The following is a 21,861-nucleotide window of genomic DNA, read 5'->3' on the forward strand; positions in this document are numbered from 1 at the left end:
CATCCTTCTGGTTCTACTTGTGAAAGCCACTGGAAATTTTAAGAGTTTTCACAGTTCTGAATGCTGCAGCTTGATCTCTCTTGATGAGTTTTCCTATCTTGACATCCCCACAGACAGCCCCTGAACATCAGCCATGCTACATTTCACAAAAACATGGACGTTTCTCACAATCTGTTCCCACATTTGCATACCCCTTGTGCCGTGTTGAGTCTCTCAGGGAAACTGTTCTGCCAGCCACCCAAAACGTGCCTCATTCCTGTCCCACTCTGGACACTGTGGTGCAGGACACAAAAACCACCTGTCAGAAAACGAAGCTGTTTCTGATCCACTTACAGTGTTTACTTTTCATTCTCACACATGTACATTCCTTTGCCATTCTGCAAATCAACAAGTTGTTGTGACAAGCTTCCTTCTCTTAATCTCCTATCTGTTAAAATGTTTCCTGGACCCAGGTACAGATGGTAAACTGAGCCTAGCAGAATGATGGATGACAGCAGTGTTCACTGAGAATATATAATGGATCAAAGCCTCCAGCTGATGTTACAAAACAAACAAACAAAAACTTACAATTTTTAAGATACTCACACCATGGATTTTTCTACCTACCCCACATAAATACAGTGGATACTTCCAGACCAGTTGCTTAGGAGACAGCAGCACTGAACAAGTAGTGCCCTACTTTGGGTCCTGCTGGAAGCAAAAAATGTAGGCAGCAAGTCCCACCAACTACCACATACAATTAAGGACACCATCTGCCCAGGTCCCCTTAACAGCCACACACCATGCCTAGCCTGGTCTCCCTCTGAAGGACATACCCTCTTGATGGCAGCATGGTCGTCCAGCTGACACTAAACTCATTAGCTACACCTCAATAGCAAACTGGGGTGGTGAACTTCCAGCTGAGCATGCTTCTCTGTGCTGGGCAGAGGTTACATCAACATGCTGTGCACCACTGCTCCCAACCCTGAGTCATCCGACCTCCAGTTCCTGCATCTTTCTTCTTCTCATTTCAGGGAAATGCTTGTTGAAAAGCTTCAACAAGCTCAACAGCTCCTGTCTCCCAGATGTTGGCACTCTGAAGGCAAGCCACCCAGGCTGCTGCCTGCTCGCTCCTATAGCTGCAGCCCTGTAGTCTGATCACAGCTCTGCCACAGGCTTGGGAGAAGTGAGAGTAGAGCCAGCTCCTCATGCTCCAACGGGAGTCCTGCAAGGGTGGGACCCTGAGCATCCTCAGCACTGGCCTGCACTGCCTGGTGGGTCTCTGGACTATGAAATCAGCACACAGAGAAGCCCTGAGTATAGGGTAGGACATTGATCCACAGGAGGAACCATCCAGCATGCTAGCAACTCTTCAAGTGCTAAAAAAACAGCGACACCAGAGAGAAGGCAAGTCCCTCCACCAACTTTGTTAAGGAGGAGCTCGTAGGGACAAGCCCAAGACATGCCACACACTCCACACTGCCTGCTCCCCAGCACCCCTTGTGTTGCACGAGTGGCCTCTCTTGCATGGCTCCTGTTCCTGACAAGTGTCCCCCCTTCTCTGCACAGCCATTGCAGGTGTTACAGGGGTGTCTGTCTTTTCCGCTCAATTTTCCTAGCCTGTTCCCACACGCAAATTTTCTCAGCGGAAAAGACTGTCAGATGAAAAGCTATTTTTGAAGATTAACCAAGGATAAATCCTTTTTTCTCCCCCTTGCTATTACAGTGCTTGGATTAAGACTTCATCCACATGTAAACAGACTGTAGCATGGGGAAAAGCCCTTGTCATGCACAGAGCTTGAACTGTATAATCAGCAAAGAACAAAATCTCTGCAAGCAGGGGAAGGAAGTACTGTTTTAGAGCAAAATATTTATATTTTGTGGAATATTGGCCAATTACAGTATTTTTCTTCAAATAAAACATTTATAAGATCACTGAAATAAATATTTAAGAATGCAATATACCAAAGTCCTGAGTCATATCTGATGCAAAAGTTTTCTCCCATTTTTCATGCAGCTTTCCCATGTAGGGTTTGGAGTTGGGATGACTGCTGGTGGCACGGAGATGCACTGAGAGGTCTAGTGGCATGCATCTGGGAATGGCGGTGCTCCTCCTGGCAAGGCATACCTCCACATTTGAGCCAAATACCTGCATGTGCTGCAGAAACACAGTTCCATAAACCTGGAAGACTGGCTATCGCATTGTCCATGTGCAGACAAGCAACGGGGATCTGACCAGCCCTGTATCAGTTGTGTAGTGCAGCCTGCATATCGACACCACAATAAGGTGGTTGCATGTATTTGACCATAGCTTCTCCCGGCTCTTGGCTACACCACTGACTCTGCTCCAGTGCAGATAGGAGCCCTGGGCATCCTTGTGGGCCTATGGCAGCACCACTAACTACAGCTCCAATGGTCATGAATGTGTAGAGAGAGTGAGAAAAGGCCTCTTCTCCTTACCTGATCCCCCCAGCCCTTAATTAGTAATTAGCCCTTAATTAGTAATAGCTTTGCTGAATGATCCCTAAGCCAGCACCCACTCTCACTCTCCACCCAGGGGAGGCCTGACACTACCTCTCACGCTTCTGTCTGGTTGTTGCTCCCTCCATCATCTTAGCTCCAGGTCAGGGCTGGCCCCACATTAGCCTCTCCACTTTCTGCAGTTCCTGGTGGTTTCTTTCACTGCTATCCCTCCAGTTAATCTGAGCCCAGGGCTGTCTGCCTGCCCACAACGTCACACTTAATGTCATTAACACTATGTTTCAACTGCTGGCATGGCTGCTGCAGCATCTGAGTTAACTTTCAGTTCAGATCAGAGACATTGTCTTTCCATTGGCTTTTCACATACCCACTGCCCTCTCATGACTGTAGGAAACACGTCACTACCACGCTCCTTGTGAGCCCATGGATATTTTGCTCTTCCCAGTCAGGTCAGGTTAGGTGGAGATATGGCAGAGAAATCATTTGGGAGAGGCACACAGGCAAAGCTGCCTTTACAGAGCAAAGGCAGGATTTTTGAAATATTTAGGCTCATGTCAGGAAAGAACATCTACTATCTCAATCATTAGCTCAGACTAAAGACAGACAGACTTCAAGAAGAACAAGAGCTCAGGATGTACTGAACAAGCATGGCAACATCTCCACACAGCCTCCAGATTAGACACTGATGGGATTACAGGACTACTGAGGACTGGTCAAGTTGTCACATGAGATGATCACGCTATGCTGGTGCAACCTTTACTGAGCTGCTTTCTTTTAATTAAAATAACCACGTCTGGATGGCAGATCTGAGTGACAAGAACAAATAACTTCATGGTGAAGTTGCTGAAAAAAATGTCACACCACACAGCTTCCATTTTCTTTCGTCTCATGAGAACCTCCAGCTTCCCCAACAGCCCCTGCTCAGGTTAGGGAGTGTCTTTGGAGGTGTGCACTGACAGCAGGACTGTCTGCTTTTCGCTACAAGTCTGTTAGCTGCTACAGTGCTTTTGCTCCATATACCATCTCTTGCCAACGTGCTTGTAATTGTCACATTGATCGGCTTCCTGCAGCCGCATTATGCAGTTGTACAGCAGGCAAGATGCTATGCATCTGTGTAGCTCCTCTCATCCACTGCCACCAAAGCAGATGGGCCTGTTCTCTTTGATGTCAACTTCACATGATGCAGAAAGGCATTTTAGAGTTCTGGGGTACTGTATCTGCCTGCATCTAAAGTTACGGTAGATGAATGCCTTCGGAGATGATAAAAGACGTTTAACACATGGTAGTATTCACAGGACAGAGGAGCAGTTCTCTGTTGACAGTCACTGAGAGATGTTTTTATAGGAAGAGCCTATGGAGCCTTCCTCCCTCGCTAGAATTTCCCAGCTGTGTTCTCTTCCAGATGTGATCATTTGGCTGTTCAGCTTTTCATTTGTATCACAGCCCCATCCACCTGGTTGATACTTTTAAGAGGCACCTACATCTGAGATTTCCCTAAGCTACAAGATCACTAGTAGCTTTGTGATCACTACAAGATCATGGTTTCAGTTGCTTGCAAGTTTGCCAAACTGAAATAATTTGAGCTGTGCTGATGTTAGACAAGTCCATTGGGCTGGTTTAAGAAAATGCTGAACTGAACAGATAACACAGTCCACACTTTTCAAATAATGAGATAGGAAAAAATATTTATTCATGAACAAAATAAATTCTGCTCATTAGTCATGTTGTTAAGAAGCCTGCAAGCCTTCTCATCTAGGTAGAGGCCACTAAAATGTCATGCAATCAGTTTAGAAGGAAAGAAGCCTTCAGGCTTGGATCCTTCTCATCATTCCTGGGGGAAACCATGCAACTTGGCCAAACTGTAAATCTCTGATCAGTTCATGCCATTCATAACCCTTCCAAGTTTGTCAGCTAAATTCTTTTAAGACTCCACTACTGTTCCACATCTACTAGCTTCTTGTGGGCTCTTCTGTACATCATTCTCAAAAAGGCACAGAACATTTTCTGTTTTAAGCCCAAAGTGGTGAAGAAGTGGTATACTGCCATTTTGTAATTTTTTTTTTCTCGTCTGTTAATTCCTTCCTTTGCTTAGTTCATTAGGGAAAGATAGACTCAGGATGGGGGAATCCTGACTGGTGCAGAAGGAGGATCCTCAACATCCAGACATTCTGCTGACAATTTCCTGGTTCTTCCTTCAGGATGTCTCCTTGTTCTCATCTATTCCTTCCCTTTCCAGTCTTCTGCAAGCTAATTTACAAAGTCACTTCTGACAGCCAGTGTCTTATTGAGAATAGTATCTAGATTGAAATAATTAATTTAAATCCATGGTGTGACTTTCCCATGAGACATGCAAGCACAAGGCTGACATTTGGCACTATGGAAAAGGATGTTGGACTTTCAGGTCAGCGCCTCCCATACACGTTTAGGTAGATGCATCTGAACATTTTGGTCTGCATGTCTTATAAGGACTGACTCGCTGACTGCTCATTAAATGACTGTTCCAGAAAGTAGAAAGCCAGGAGCTATGTCTCCCCACAAATGAGAAAAAGAGACATCCATGAAGAGAGGTCTCATTCCATGTCTACTTTGAATTAGTCAGCCAATTGTTCTGCTACTTGACTCGAACAACAGAGAGACAGGACGAATGTTATCATGAATACAAGAAGTGTGTCTACTCCAGATCACATAAGGCAGAACTCCTTGCTAAGAAAAAAAAACTAGAGGTAAGACACTTGTTTTTATCTAAATTCCTGACTTCATGGCTTGTGCTCTTGCATTGTCTTAGGTTGATCCTGAGATTCAACTCATGCCCAGGAAAAGTCAGAATGGTTTGAATAATGTAGCTCCTCTCTTTGAGTGAAACAATCATGCTCCATTTAATGAAGAATATCTCATCCTGTTTTGAGAGTAGCATAGTTCATGGCAGGGAGAATTTCCATCTGTAACAGAAGGTAATCAGGGTGGATCATGGAGCAGAGCCAGTGTTGTCACAACACAAAAGAACAAAAAGCTGCGAGTCCACAAGATGTTTCACAGCCCGTTAAGGTAAGATACTTCGAAATTCCTTTTAGAAATTCAGGGCAATAGAAAAGGGATCCATGCAAGTTAGGTTATTGGGTCCTGTAATGGCAGAAGAACTTCTTGAGAAGTACACTGAAAGTGAACACTCAGTGCAAAAACAACATGGATGAGAACTTCAGCAGCTTTTGTCACAATGTATACAGAGGACTTTGCACACAGAGACAGTGTTAGATGCTATTTTTTCTTTCCAGAGAAAGGAAAGATAAAGGAAGGACTGGTAAGTCACTGAGGATCATTGGTGAGGTTCCCAGGTTTATTTTCCAGTACAATCACTGCAGGTACTACTCCAACAGGGAAAAACACATTTATTTAGTGCAAAAGTTTATGTTTCTTTGTGTCCATATGCACAGAATAAAGCCACTAACTAGCTTTGGAAACTTCAAGTAAGTGTGGAAAAGATACTTTGTTGCACTCATGGCACTTGTCTGGTGCAGGCCACAGTGCTCACCACTATGGCAACTCACTCCTGGGGTACTGGCTTGTAAGTAAAGTTTCTCAAAAACTAGAGAAGACAAAGAATAACTGTTGATTCAAGGCCTATGCAGGTATTACAAGCAGTTACCTCCACTTTTCAGAACAGGGGCCACACAACTGAACTGTTGTTGAACATGGCCAAGTACCTCTGGCTATGACCCAGACTAGCGGGAAGAGGCTTTGCAAATCCTACACCAGACTACGGAACAAACACTATGCAGGACTCCACGAGAACTCTCACTGAACCCAGGAACACAAATCTTGACCAGCGTGGATTCAAAGACTAGTTTTCCAAGGGGATTTGGGGATTACTTCAGAGTAGGAAAGCTGTACAGACTGAGATGTTCAAATTCAGCTCTGTGTGAGAAACTCAAATACAGGTTAAAGAAGAGCAGGACGGTTTGCCTCAAGCCCCAGCCTGCACTGGCTGGCTGAACCACCATTCCGCAGGTCATTTATCAGGATAGTCGTGTGCATCATTGCAAGCTGTTGCTTTCTACTGCAACTGAATAGCCCCTCAAAAGTGAGGGGGTGTATGACTTTGTCACATCTGTGGAAAAGAAAGTGATGGAAGATGCCAGATTCATTCTGCCTTTTGGTGTAAGATGTCTGCAGACACGCCCATGTGCTGAACAGGAACTCAAGAAAATGGCGCTGATGGCAGATGGAAAAAAAAGGAAAACCGTTTGTCAAAACTAATGTAACAGAGAGACCTAGAACTACTAAAAGTTTGGAGAGGCAGTTCCTGAGATAAAAGTCACGCCCAGAAAAGGATATAAGTGAATTTGCAATGGGAAGACTTCCATTTCACAAGCAAAGGAAATGAACAGTTTGCAGCACTGGTGCACAGGCAAAAAGAGCGCATCATCTCTCCATTCACTGGCAGAAAGGCTGCCCATCAAAGAATAGCTAAGTTGTGGCCAAATCGGAGCTGTGGTGCAACCCAGTATTGTTTTGCCACAGGTAATTTCATTCTTCCTTGGATGTCTGGCAGCTCAGAGGGCTAGCAAACAACAATATAATCCTTTATAGACTTTGGCAAGAGAAGCCGAAGAGCAGAAGACAGAAACATATCTGAAATCTACTTCAGAGCAGCTACAGAAAAAGTAAAAATGAATTTTTGATTTCTTTTTTGTCGGAGAAAATGAAAATGACTTGGAAGTCAACACCACCAATCGGTGGGATGGAAAAGAGTAATTTCCTGCCGAGGACTGACGAAATAAAATGGAACTGCAATGTGCTGGTCTTCTCCCATGGGCCAGGTGGAAAGGACTAGCATCCAACCCAGTCCTGGGATTCCACAGCAGCATCAATTAAGGCATCCAACCGCGCTGTTGCAGACTGACACAATACTCTCTTGAAGCTGCTAAACTCTCTGTTGTCAGGAAAAGAATGTTGTTCTTCCCCAAACCTAAGATGATGAGACTACCACAAAGTTCCTGTTAGGAAAAGAGGGGATATCCTGAGTACCAAAGAGGGCAAGGCTGACGGGACACACAAGTTTTAGATTCATGTTCCTTAGTGACATGTATTTGGATATCTACTTTGCCCTTATGTTGATTGGGTTTGCATTGCTTTTGACTATCTGGTTCTCATATTGAGTGCAATATGATGCAATGAAAGCTGACTACGACAGATAGTGCTACAATCTTTAGAAGACCCAAGCAGATACTTCCTGTCATAAACTTACGGACACCTAAACACTGTTCTTGCCAATAATTTTCCTAATGCATTCATGTGGCTCTGATGTTCTGCCACGCACAGCTTTTCAAAGAGAAGGCCTAAAAGAATCACTGCACATATGTATGCAGTCATCAAAAAGTCACTATACACGTGCATACAGAGAGCAATCCGCCTCAGCAGTAATAACAGGACTCATGGACTTGAAGGAGTATTTAGATTTGAACTGATTGAGTTGAGGATGAACAGAACTAAATCCTATGCTGGGAAGCAAAGTTCTCAAGTAAAAGCTGCAGAATCGTCAGCTCTGGACTGGAGATGTGTCAGGGGACACATTGCACACAAACACACAGACCAGAAGGTGTTGCAAACAAAATGGGAGACAAGCAACTCAAACATTTTAGCCATTCATCTTTTAAGCTTAATAGATAATTAGATCTAACTTTTCAGTGTCTCGCTCCAATGCAGTTTGCTTCACCTCAGTTTCTGTAGACTGAATTCCTTCAAGTTTTGGACCTTTGGATTGTCCAGATTCCTATTATCCAAGACACAGATGCAGTCATCCCATTTCAAAGATCATTTCAGAAGAATTCGATATGTTTTTCCATTGGGCAACCCAAGTATTCAGCAATGTAATTCAGGCCTTCAGGATTCTTGGCTTCTGCCTGTGATTTAGAGAGGAACAACATGTCCGTAGGACACAAGGAAGGCAGCACAACTTTGCTCTGTCGCTTTAGGTTTCAAGACGAACCAAAGGCACAAGAATGCAACAAGAACATTTATGAGTTTACATACCCTCTCTATTAAGGTATTTTAAGAAGCACGGAGAAATTTAGCTGCTTCTCCTTCATGTCTTTCCAGAGCTTTCAGCAGCAGCGAGCAGCCACCGGCAGGAAAACCAAGTCGCGGCGTTAGTCTAAGCAACGGCCGTGCAGGAAGCCGGCGGTCTCCAGGCCCGGTTTCGGCTGTGGTGTGGCTCCGTCCTGCCGCGCGGCTCTGCCGGGGGCCCCGCTGCCCCCCGCCGCCGCGCCCGTGACACCGGGGGAGGCTCCTCCTGCTGCGTGCCGGTGCCCTCGCCCATGCGCGCCGTCCGCCGAGGCTGGCGGCCGCACCGCCTTGCCCGGGGACGACAGAGGCGCCGAGGCCGGCCCCGCCGCCGCCGTTTGCCCACCGTCCCGGAGGGGTTGCCGCGAGCCGCGGGTCCCGGCGCCGGGCAGCCGCCGAAGCGCGCCCGCCCTTCAGGCAGGCCGCAGCGGCTGCTGCCGATCCCCGCGAGGCGCTCCCTGCTCCCGGCGCGAGGCGGCGGAAGCGCTCGGCCAGAGGCCGGGCCGGCAGCGGGGCCGCCACTGGAGCACGGGGCCGGGGCCGGGGCCGGGGCCGGGGCCGGGGCCGGGGCCGGGGCCGGGGCCGGGGCCGCACACGCCCGCCCCCGCGCCGCCCGCCCTGCGCCCGCGCCTCTCACTGGCCGAGGCCGCCCGTCACGCGGCCGTGAGGAAGCCGCAGCGGCCCCCGCCATGGCTCCTTCGTCACGCGCCGCGGCCTGCCCAAGGGGCGGGCAGCGCGCCGGCCCCGCCCCGCGGGGGGGGTGGCTGCGGGAGGCGGCGGAGGCGGCGGCGGCGGTGGCGGAGGGGCGCGGTCGTGACCGCGGCGGAGACAAAGCGGGGGCGGCGGGGCGGGGAGCGGTGCCCGGCACCATCGGCCGGTGGCCGCGGCCCTGCGGGGTCCGTGCGCATGGCGCCGGCCTCCCGGCGAGGGCGGTGACCGGCGTGGGGGGGAGGTGGCGGGCGGGGAGGCCTCGAGGGCACGCGGAGCGCGGCCCGGGCGCGGCCGCCGCCATGTCGTGTGTCAATTACAGCAGCCTGAACCGGGCGCAGCTCACCTTCGAGTACCTGCACACCAACTCGTGAGTACCGGGCTGCGCCGCCATGGGCCTCAGCTGCCGCCTCGCCGTCGCGGCGGCGGGCGCGGGGCCGCCGGCACGGCGGCGGCGGGGCGGGCTCCCGGCGCAGCCCGTTGGAGGCCGCGCCTCAACCGCGCTGCGGCGCCCCGGGGCAGGTAAGTGCGGCTGCGGGCGGCCGAGGCCCGGAGGAGCAGAGCGCAGAGCCCGGGGCGCCTTCGTGAGCAGCTCTGCGGCTCGGTCGTCCGCACGCCCCGAAGCAGAGCTGCGTCTTTAACGTAGACGGTCTGCGGTTTTAGACGGGAACCGGACGGCGCAGGTCTCCTGAGAGGAACGCGATGGGGGGAAGGAGGGCATAGCCTCTAGATCTGCCTTACTTTTGCATCTGCATCTGTCTCCCTTTGGAGGAACCTTGTGTTTCCGTTGACTGTCATGGCTGTCATCTTTCCGTGGCATCTCATTTCATTCATGCCTGAATGTCTTGTGGAAATACATTTCAAGCAGGATTATGAGAATCTTCAGATGGGCTTTTTGAAGTAGCTGTGACTTTTTTCACTGTAGAGTCCCCGATACAAAATCTCCTGGGAAGAGACAAAATTTCACCGACTTTAAAATTTATTGCTTCTGAATGCATATCTAGAAAATGAGAAGTGCCACTGGGAACGGCTGCTTAACATGGTTAAGCATCCACCTGAGACGTGCCTGTTGGAAAAAAAAACCCACAAAACACAACAATATTGTTGTGTCATAAACAGAAGAGCTTAAAGAAAGAGCTTGCTTTGGCCAAAGTGTCTTGGAGAAGAAACGTGAACCACATTTGGCATCTCTTCATTTTGATCAACTGATGACCAGTGTCAGGTTGTCTTCTAATGTTTTGTGGAAGAGTTGACTCTTAATGTTACCATCAGTAGAAGAAGATATCAAGTGCCACCTCATCTCTTGCATGCTTTTTTCAATGTGTGAAGGCAAGTGTAGAACGAGGGGCCTCAGTGGTCTGCAGCATTCTAAGGACTACTAATGCACAAAACTGGTCAGCTTGATTTTGAAGCAGATCTGACTGTTTTTGTTGGTAATGCAAGGTATGGCTACAAGAACAACTACTCGGACAAATCTCACATGTGCCAAGAACGTTATCAAATTCTTTTCGCTATCAGGAAAGTAAGGGGTTCTGCACAAAAGAGTAAGATAGCAACAGCCTGATGTCACCCTTGGTTCCACGTCCAGTGGTTTTGCTCTCTGGTTTGGCCTGTAGCAGTTGCACGTGAAGCAAGCAGTCTGGTGCCTGAAGATGATAAGACAATATTGAGTCAAGTTCCTGGTGCTGTTGCTGCCTTGTGAAATTCTCATGTCTGGTTGTGGAAGGCATATATTTGTATGTATTAGAAAGCTCTGACATTGCTCTGGTGGTGGCTTGTATTTGCCAGTAGGACAACAGGATTGGCTGTGCTTCATAAGAAGATAAAGTCTGTGCCACAGAAAAGACCGACAGTGTTGTTCCTGCCCTAAAGTAATAAAGTCACTTAGTATTGCCACTGTACTTCCTGTCCTGCATACGCTGCTGGTCTACTTGTAGTGTGCTGCATTATAAAATTGTTAGGAGGAGTTGGAGGCTAACGATCATGAATAAGCCAAAGCTAGGGCTTTTCATCCACTGTGAGCGAAGAGCCTTCTGAGATCATGGAGATCAGCGCGTAAGCCAATACTTCCCTAAGAAGAGCAGTGGAAAAGAATGGAAATACTTTTTAAAATCAAAACCAAACAAACAGAAAATAAACAGCTTCTATCTTTACCCAACAAGCCAACCAACAAAAATAACCAACCCAACATACAACAACCTAAGAACAGCATAGGGTTTTTGATAATGGAGGCTTGTCTTTCAGACTATTGTTGCTCTCTGAGGAAAACCATACCATCTCAAATTTTGCTGCAGTGTCAAAAGATGTTTCATAACATGGAGGTAGAATTTCTTTAAGTTGTAGTTTAAAGTCAGCCATCAGTGTTGAGCAGCAGAAGGAAACCATGACTTGTATTTGTTCCTTTTTTAGGCTCTTTGAAGGAGAGATAAGTTGTGATATACCTAAGGGTATGCTCCGAAGTGCATTTCAGGAGCCAGTTTATCTGGTCCTCAAACTTGAGGACTTACAGCTGATATTTTGAATGCTTTCTTAATGCTTCCATGCGTCATGGCAAATTTCACGGGATGTACCTGAAGCACTTCAGTTGCTTTTTTATTTAGTTCTCAAATAACACTGATGTTATTCCAAGTGCTTTTATGGAACTTGAATAATTGAGCGATGTGAAAGTTCTTGTATATGTGCTATAATGAAAGCCTGAGAGCATAAGCACATGAAAATTACCAGTGTATTGTCTTTATGGTGACTTCCCAAAGCTACCTACCTGTCTTAACAATGATTGGGATTTTTTCCTTGAAAATGAGATGCTGCCACTTTAAGATGCTTCCAGGGCTATTCATTGAGATGATAACAAAAATGCATCTCATCTCAGCCAACTTTTTTTTGTATATTTTGAATATTTGTAATGCACGATCGAAGGAGCTTGTTAAAATCTGAAGAGCGGAAATTGTCTTCAAACAGTGTTGTATAGAAAGAGTTAACTTGTGATTGAACTTGAGTTTGTTTTTTTTTTTCTGTAACTAGAATTCCCCTGTTAAATACAGCTTGAGTAGAAGTTCACTCAGATGAAAAGATTTCAAAATAACTGAATGGTGGACTTGAGGAATACTAGTAATAGACAAACAACATCTCCCCACCCCTCAAGCCCTCAGGTTTCTTCTTGTGGATGTTCTGTATTCTGGCTTGAAACAATGTAGTAACAAGAGGATAGCTCTTGTTTCTGACACAGATGCCAAACTTCCAACTTAAATATTTTCCCAGATGTGTCCTCCTTCAGAACAAACATAAAGTCTTACATCTTTCATTAGTTACTAGGTACTTGTCTGACTATGTAGGATTGGAAGTCCAGCTGGGTTCAAACAGGAACGATTCTTGAACTCAGAACATAAGCTGCCTTTTTTTTTTTTCCTTCCCACCCCTTGGTATGCTACTCTAATTGGTTTGTAGACATGCTTGAAATTGGTCATGTTTTATGGAGTTGTCTGACTTGACTTTTGTAACCCATATTTGAATAAATATACTGGCAGCCTTAGATGTCCCTGTTCTGTTGTTCCTTGACCAGTTTGGCCTCCTGCATGGATGGAGCTGTATTGAATGAAAGGTAGAAGTTGTAAGAGGGTTCAAAGTCAACCCACTTATGCCAAGTTTTCACTGAGGCTGCAGATTTTAATAATGCTTTCTTCCTGACTCCCCATGTTTCATTTAATCAGTCTTATGACCAGTAATGGTTGTATTTCTAGTGCTTTGATTGAGGTTGATATTGCCTCTGATGATGATGATCTAGCTTACGCTTAAGTATGTCCAGGTTATGTACAAGCTTGTACAGCCTCAATTTTACCAACAGCTTAGCGTATGTTTTTGAAACTTATGTTGCAATAAAATAATCCTTTTTTTTTTTTTTTTCCCCAGAAGGTGGGGAGAGGATTGCTACCAGTTGATAATGATGGATGTTAGGTATTTTAGGCACACTTGATTGTAAGGCGAGATCATGGTTTTTGTTAGGCCAAGCAGTACGTGTGACTTTAATTAGATATTGACAAGATAATTCAGGACATTTCAGGAGTCTTAGTGTTGAGATTAATATACCTTAATACAAGGTAATTATAGTGTATACACGTTTTTGTTAGTGGTAAATAGCTTGAATTGATTTCGCTTGCTTGTAGCAAGGTTTCACTTTACCTGGTCAGCACAAGAGATTCCATTTTTGGTAGGTGTTTAAGTTGGGTATGGTGTCATGCTATTTAGAAATAATTTTTTCTCTTGCGTTTCTTATCTTCCGATGATTTTTCAGCTATTTTGTTCCAATATCTTTCTTTGGAAATCCTTGTTAACATTTTTCCTTGATTTTAAGTATTCTTTAAATTGTAGAGTGAAAGCTGTTTACGAAGTATAGTTACTAGCGCTACTGTATCCATTTGTTTGTGTTTTTTCCCCTGACACAGGTTAATTTTAAATGTGTTTCTGGAACGTTGATTTGTAGAGTTAAACTAAATGATAGGGAGCACTTGAAATATGTGCACAGGAAATCCTGCTCAAATGAAGGAGTACCAGGTCTGAGCTTCTGATAAAGCTTTTTGACTGGTATGATGGTCTTTAGAACACTCTTTCCATTCTGTCACCTGTTTCTTTATGGACAAGTGGAAGCTTAGAGAGATGGAAAGCTCCCTTCTTGTAGTTCTAGCGATAACTTTGAAAACTGATGTATTTTATCTCAACTTGGAGCTACATTGATGGGTTAGAGTTCATGACGTTGAAGATGAATATGAAAATTTGTTTTGTAATTATTGACATCCTGGACAGCCATATATTTTATGTGCAGGAAGTACCTTTGTACCTGTTCTTCTAAAGCTGAAAATCTGATTTTTAGGTATAATTTGTTTGGCCTTTTTGTGTAGTAGTGAAAACAGGTTGTATGTGAAGAGGTTTCATGCAAACTGAAATATGTAGATAAAAACATCTTCTGAGGGCTCAGTCTCTTCATCAGCCATTCTAGAGAAAAAATAAACTGCATAAATCCTTGTTGGGTAGATTAAATTATTTGGTTCAGCAAGATCAACTGTTTCTTCAGGTATTGTAGCTGCAGTTAATATTGGGGTAGATACGTCTCATCTACATGTGAAATAATTGTTGGATTTTGAAAATGCGTCAAGAAGTTGGGCTTTCAGTGGAGATACTACATTAATGTTGGGGGCAACATATTGGAATCATTTTACTAGCTCTAATGTTTCCTCACTGTGGTTTTTTTTTTTTTTCCAAGGTTAAGGTACATAACTAAAGCCTTTTTAATGGGTGCTGCTCATAAAATGTGGTAATTAAAAGGCTAGAAGCTAAACATAGCTTTCGTGACTGTGCTAGTGGCAGCTGTCTGGGTGATTTTAGCATTGAGTTTGGAAGGTGGTGTGGTACAGTGGTAGCAGAAGACTGTCTTTTTTCTGAACTAGGAGCAGCTGCATTTATTGGAAGTCTACCAGGATCTGGAAATTTCTTCATGTTAGAAATAACTTTTGCTATGTGAATATGTGCATGGTAGAGACGGACCTTATCTGTAATATTAATCTGTCCTTATTTTACATATAGACACTGTTTAGTTGCCACAAAGAGACTTGGCAATGTGGTGAATAATTGAGGATTTATATGAATTGTTTTCTCGTTCATAGGCAATGACTTGTTCACAGGTCACTAACTTTCTCTGCTATGTCTGTTAAGAATGCGTGAGTTTACCACGCGATGTTTTTCAGAACATAAAGAGAATCAGGTTTGCTGAAACAGACTCTCCATTGGGCAGCATTTCTGCTGAGCATCTGCTCCCAGCAGATAGTAAAACACTAATTTTTAGTCTTGTGTCAGTAGAAGGCATTGGTATTGTAGACATATGATTTGACTTGTTTAAAATATGTTTGAGATTAGTGTTTATTTAAAGGTCTCTCTTCCGTGTCAGTGTAACCCTGCTGATTCTGTTTTTTTGCAGAACTACCCACGAGTTCTTATTTGGTGCCCTTGCTGAACTTGTGGATAATGCCAGGTATGTTTCTGAGACTGCCTAATTCCCAAGGGAAGATTCAGTAAAGATTTAATTAGTCTGTCTGTTTAGGAGATCTTGAGCAATTTTCACTTCTAGTAGACTTTAAGAAAAACAAAAATAGAAAACCTCATTATAGCTTAGTGTAAATGTCAATAGCAGATTATGTAAACCATTAAGGTTGGAAAAGACAAGATCATCTGGTCCAATCATCACCCTACTACTACTGTCACCCACTAAAGCGTGTCCCTGAGTACCACGTCCAATCATCACCCTACTACTACTGTCTCCCACTAAAGCGTGTCCCTGAGTACCACGTCCAACCTTTCTTTAAACACCCCCAGGGACAGCGATGCCACCACTTCCCGGGGCAACCTATCCCTATGCCTGACCACTCTGAGAAGAAATGTCTCCTATTTTACAACCTAAACCTCCCCTGGCGCAACTTGAGGCCATTCCCTTTTGTCCTATCACTAGTTACCTGCAAGAAGAGGCTGACCTCCAGCTCCCTATAGCTTCTTTTCAGGTAGTTGCAGAGAGCAATAAGGTCTCCCCTGAGCCTCCTCTTCTCCAGACCAAACAACCCCAGTTCCCTCAGCTGCTCCTCATAGGGCTTGTCTTCCAGGTCCTTCACCAGCTTTGTAACCCTTCTCTGAATGTGTTCCAGGGCCTCGATTTTTTTTTTTTTTTTTTGTAGTGAGGGGCCCAAAACTGAACACAGTGTGTTTCAGTTGGTCCTCTTATACTGCCACATTTGACCCCTAAAAAACAAAGTAGTATTCCCAACAAGGTAAGTTTGAATCAATCACAGAATAACTAACGTTAGAAGGGAAATTGTTAGAACACTTTTTTTTTTTTTTTTAAGGAAAAAGTAACTCTCCCTTTTTGTTTAAAGAAATTGGTAAAATAATAATTACTGGAGTTGGGACTTTAAGATCCTTCAATAATCTTTGGCTCCTGGTAGTTATAGGATGAAAATGAAATCAGAAGTGGGATGTTGAAAAATAGAGCAAGAACAAGTAGAGCAATTGTGAAAATTGAGAGAGTTGGTACTTGGAAATTAGAGGTTTTAGGCCACATCTCTCATATTGCAGTCTATAGCTGCATACCAAGCCTTGCATATTTATTCCTTCAGCTTCATCAAATATTATGATGTGATATTGTGGAAATATTTTGAGATTACTTTCTATCAAGCATGAATTGTCACACTATGCAGTTAGTAATGTAAGGAGCTGAACTGAAAAATTTCTTTGGACAAAGTCTTCGTAGGAAGCTAGCCAGGACTCTGTGCCTATGTATTGAACTGTGTTTTAACTCAGATCAGCAGCTGTTGCTGTTTTCACTTTTTCTACAACATAATGTAGCTTATTTTAGACTGAGGCTTTTTTTCTTTTCAAACTTCTTATCTCTCTTTTCCCAGAGGAGGAACTGTGCTTATACGTTGTTAGCCTTCTGGGAAAAGTAGTTTTACTTGACTAGAGATACAAGGATGAAATAAAGTGACTTGGCATTTAGGAAGTAGGGTTTTATTGCAATAGCACAACTGCACTCTTCTGATCAGTAAACCAAAGATATGTGAAGGTCTATATTGCACATAGCAAAAAATAAAATAAAATAAAAAAATTGGTGTGAGAAGCAGGCAATAGTGCTATATGTGCTACTTTTTCCAATATAGAGGACAGAGCATATGAATGCCTTTAATTAAATGATCTTTTAATGACAGTTTCCTATGACAAACGTGAATGTATTTGGATGGACTTTTATGCAGAAGTTACTAAGCTTTTCATAGGCAGCTTGACTGAAAAAATTTAGGTGTTGATTGCATACAGGAAGGAGCTCAGAAATGTGCTTTTTTTTTTTTTTTCCTTAGCATGACTTTTGTTAAAAAGTCAGTGATATTCACTGTAACTAAGTTTAATTATGTATAGTAGCAATGTTTTTCATTTGAGTTTGGGTTCAAATAGGCAAAAACTGGAACAATGTGTTTCTTACCTGTACGTTAGTGCTGCCTGCTAGGCCTCTGGACTTTGATCTGTGCAGTTGGTTCATCTTGGAAACTATTGCATGTGTCTGCCTTTTAGCTTCATTTCTATTTGACGTTTGAATACTGACTGTGTTTTTATTGCTTTGTAGAGATGCAGATGCCACAAGAATAGACATTTATACTGGTAAGTCACTCCTGTTGCTTCATTGCATGTCATCAGCCAAGTCACAAGTTAAAACTTGGATTTAGACCGCAAATGTGTGTTGCGACTGGTAGAATAAGAGTGAAGGTGTTTATGCCTGTTGGTTTTTGTCATGTGCCCCGATGTCTGTTAACTTTCAAAAAGTAGTGCCATTACAAGTGACTCAGACAAGTATGCTAGATCAGTTTTCAGCTGAGGTTAGATAACAAAGTGAACAGCAATTTGTACTGGGTGTTTAGGAAACCTGCTTTTACAATACACTGTTGTAGCATATATTTACATAGAAGTTAAAGTGTAGGAGAAATTAGTCATTCTGTTATTTAAAAAAAAAGGTGCCTTTTTTAGAGCATAGCTGTACTAAGTTTATGGAAGTCTAGTTTATTGCGTTACTTTTCTCATGAACACTGTTTAGTTTGATTCCATTTTATGAAGCTCAAATTTCTGTATGGGAGTATTGAATAATTCTTCTCTCATAGAACAACGAGAAGACCTGAGAGGTGGATTCATGCTGTGTTTTTTGGATGATGGAACTGGAATGGATTCAAGTAAGTGACACAAGTTACGTTTATATTTTCAAGATGAGGTTTCATTTTATGGCTGAAACTGAATTAACAGCTTGGTCCTGTTGAAAGAGGGAGGTTTTGTGCCTGGGTATGTGTTCCTGCCTCTTCACTGTCACGCTGTATCACTTATCAAACTCTTCACCTCTTCAGTTTGCAGAAAACTTAAGAAAATTGTTGTGCTGCATCATAGAGATGAGTCAGCCTGGTCTGTAGTTTTCCAGCATACCAAAGTTGGCCTTGGGGCTGGAGGGAGAATAATGTAGCCAGAAAAGGGAAAAGGTTTCTGAGCATGTTAGGGGCCGCTGAGTGATTAGTTTATCTTGTCTCTAGTATGAAAGTGTGCCATGACAAAAATTTCAAGCTTGACTTTGAAAGCATTTTTCTGTTCTTTCATCATTATCGTTGTGGTAGTGATCAATATTTGATAATATAATATCTTAGGAGCATGAGAAGAATATAATAAATGCAAGTCTGCCTCATCATAAGAACTGATGTAAATCACTGTTGGATCTAGCAGAAGTAAAGCCTTCTTGCAATGCTTTAGCATCGTTGAACGGTACTGTTAATCCACACCACCTTCTTTGCATCTTGAAGATGGCAGCTCCTGCTTTGAGGAGCTCTCTGCTTGGCAACGTTTGTACTTAAACTGCAGCCTTCCTATCTTATGCTGTAGAGTCAAAAAACCTTCAAAATATTTGAGGATTCAGTGTCATCATAGTACAGATAATTTTTAAAAAGCAGTGCATCTCGCAGGGAAATATGAAGATCATAGCACTGGTTCAAAAGTTAAGCTTTTTCATGGGAGACTAAATATGAGTCAATTAGAAAACCAAACTCTAGATCTTATGTTGCATATCTCAGGTTGAGATTTCTCATATTATCAGTGGTGTCATTGCTGAGGATACTTAGATTTGAGAAATTTAACCTACTGTTTGGACTCAAGGTGTTGCAAGATTTTAATGACTCAAAAACTGTTTGTAGATTGAAGTATTATAACTAATTTAGGAAGTAATCTGTAATTCTATTATCTAAATGATAGAAGCAAATGAGTCTTTAACTTGCTTTTTATACCAGCTCTAGTAAGCTTAAGCTATATTTTGAAGTTTGGGAGCTCAAAAGTGCTTTCGTTTTACTGGATGCAGTTAACTACTAAAGTCTTGATTACTTTTTAGATCTTGTATTTCTTCAAATATTATGTATTCAAGGCATACTTTGGTGAAAAACAGTGTTTAAATGTATTTGGGATTCTGGCACTCTTTAAAAGCACACATACATGCTTTTGCGCGTAGTCAATGACACTTAGAGGACCAGTGTCAGAAGAGTGGCCTGCATATTTCTAAGGGTAAGTGTGTCTACAGTCTTGTTAGCACACTGAAGTTTCCTCTTGTGTTGATGGATTTTTGAAATAAATCTTGGGTCTCTATAGGAACTTGTATGAAACTGGTTCCTCAATAACTAGCTGTGCTCAGTCATTTCACTTAGATAGTTGGTTTGTATCTGTAGTTGTTAAGGTAATGAAAGATCTCAGAGCTTCTTCCCCGTTTTCTACTGTCCCAAGGAAAAGTTGACTGGAAATAATCTTGCTTTAAGCTGATTACCTACACGCAATAAGAAAGATACTTTGGATGTGAGATGTTTGTTTGAATATGTTGTCGTTAGATGGAGTACTTGTAGTAGAAATAATGTGAATACAGAGGGTGATTGTATGGAGAAGGCAAGAAGGATGACTTTCTGTACTCAGGTTGTATGCTTAACTGGAGGACTCAAAAATACAGGAGGACCTTTCTCAAAGGTCCTAATGCCAGAGGCTTTCCTGAGGAGCCCTGAGGCTGCAGATGAAGTCAGAATAAAGGGGTAGTTTGCCTTGGTTGATGAGGGCTGGGTTAAGGACCAATTAAGCAAGCTGGACTTCTGTAAGTCCATGGATCCTGATGGGATGCATCTGCGGGTGCTGAGGGAGCTGATGGAAGTCATTGCTAGACCCCTCTCCATCTTTGGTAAGTCATGGGCATTGGGAGAGGTGCCTGAGGACTGGAGAAAGCAAATGTCATTCTGGCCTTCAAAAAGGGCAAGAAAGAGGACCCAGGTAACTATAGACTGGTCAGCTAAACCTCCATCCCTGGTAAGGGGATGGAACAACTTATCCTTGGCATTGTCTCTAGTCATATCAAGGATAAGAGGGTCATTAGGGGCAGTCAACAAGGCTTCACCAAGAGGAAGTTGTGCCTGACCAACCTGATAGCCTTCTATGAGGATATAACTGGGTGGATAGATGACGGAAAGGCAGTGGACGTGGTTTATCTTGATATCTGTAAAGCCTTTGACACTGTCTTCCACAGCATCCTCACAGCTAAACCGAGGAAGTGTGGTCTGGATGATCGAGTAGTGAGGTGGACTGTAAACGGGCTGAAGGGAAGAAGCCAGAGAGTTGTGGTCAATGGGATGGAGTCGAGTGGGAGTCCTGTATCTCGTGGAGTCCCTCAAGGGTCGGTACTGGGACCAGTGTTGTTTAATATAGTCATCAGTGACTCGGATGAGGGAATGGAGCGCGCCGTCAGCAAGTTTGCTGATGACACAAAACTGGGAGGAGTGGCTGACACACCGGAAGGCCGTGCTGCCATCCAGCAGGACCTCAGCAGGCTGGAGAGGTGGGCGGGGAGAAACCTACTGAAATATAACGAGGGCAAGTGTAGAGTCCTGCATCAGGGCAAGACCAACCCCAGACACCAGCATAAGTTGGGGACTGCCCTGCTGGAGAGCAGTGAAGGGGAGAGGGACCTAGAGTCCTGGTGGACAGCGGGATGACCATGAGCCAGCACTGTGCCCTTGTGACCAAGAAGGCCGATGGCATCCTGGGGTGTATCAGAAGGGGTGTGGTTAGTAGGTCGAGAGAGGTTCTCCTCCTCCTCTACACTGCCCTGGTGACAGAACATCTGGAATAGTGCATCCAGTTGCGGGCCCCTCAGTTCAAGGACAGGGAACCACTTGAGAGAGTCCGTCGCAGAGCCATGAAGGTGATTAAGGGAGTGGAGCATCTCCCTTACGAGGAAAGGCTGAGGGAGCTGGGTCTCTTTAGCTTGGAGGAGACTGAGGGGTGACCTTATTAACGTTTATAAATGTGTAAAGGGTGAGTGTCAGGAGGACGGAGCCAGGCTTTTCTCTGTGACGCCCAATGATAGCACAAGGAGCAATGGGTGCAAGCTGGAACATAGGAGGTTCTGCTTAAATATGAGACAAACATTTTTACGGTGAGGGTGACAGAACACTGGAACAGGCTGCCCAGAGGGGTTGTGGAGTCTCCTTCTCTGGAGACTTTCAAAACCTGCCTGGATGTGTTCCTGTGTGACCTGATAGAGGTGTTCCAGCTCTGGCAGGGGGATTGGACTAGATGATGTTTCAAGGCCCCTTCCAATCCCTAACATTCTGTGAAAGGGTGAAGCCAGGTCTGTCTGCAGTGACTGCCTTTTCGTAGAATTATAGAATGTTTTGGGTTGGAAGGGACCTCAAAGATCACCTAGTTCCAACCCCCCAGCCATGTGCTGGGAAACCTTCCAGTAGATCATATTGTTCAAAGCCCCATCCAACCTGGCTTAAAACAGTTCCAGGGATGGGGCACCCATAGCTTCTCTGGACTTCCTGTTCTAGTAAATCATCGTGAAGAATTTCTTCTGAATACCTAATCTAAGCTTGTTGTTGTTTTCTGTTTTTGTTTTTTAAAGACCATTACCCCTTGTTCTATTACTACACTCCTTAATAAAAGAGTCGTCTCCCCAGGTGATGCAAGCCACTTTGCAGATACTGTTTTGTTGCTACTTGCACTGACATGATGCATCTCAAACAACAGTCCCAGAGAAGCAGTGGGGAGGTC

General features: G+C 44.2%; 1 protein-coding gene and 1 long non-coding RNA gene across 3 annotated transcripts in view; one reads left to right on the top strand and one right to left on the bottom strand.

Moving 5' to 3' along the window:
- Nucleotides 1-3,069: 3,069 nt before the first annotated feature.
- On the bottom strand, nt 3,070-9,292 carry LOC125180550 (uncharacterized). The gene is made up of 2 exons (XR_007159181.2): nt 8,491-9,292; nt 3,070-8,360 (listed from the first exon to the last, which is right to left on the bottom strand). It is a non-coding gene; the product is annotated as an uncharacterized lncRNA (long non-coding RNA).
- Nucleotides 9,293-9,369: 77 nt separating this feature from the next.
- The window catches only part of MORC2 (MORC family CW-type zinc finger 2), a 53,341-nt gene continuing 40,849 nt past the window's right edge, over nt 9,370-21,861 (top strand). The window contains exons 1-4 of one of the 2 annotated variants that reach the window (XM_066979099.1): nt 9,370-9,598; nt 15,194-15,247; nt 17,378-17,412; nt 17,907-17,975. In XM_066979099.1, the coding sequence (XP_066835200.1) occupies nt 9,531-9,598; nt 15,194-15,247; nt 17,378-17,412; nt 17,907-17,975 (226 nt within the window). In that variant the 5' untranslated portion in view covers nt 9,370-9,530. The remainder of the gene's footprint in view (nt 9,599-15,193; nt 15,248-17,377; nt 17,413-17,906; nt 17,976-21,861) is intronic. The other variant, XR_010825563.1, reaches the window with a different exon arrangement.

Source organism: Anser cygnoides, chromosome 17 (assembly GCF_040182565.1).
Source record: "Anser cygnoides isolate HZ-2024a breed goose chromosome 17, Taihu_goose_T2T_genome, whole genome shotgun sequence".
NCBI lineage: Eukaryota > Metazoa > Chordata > Aves > Anseriformes > Anatidae > Anser > Anser cygnoides.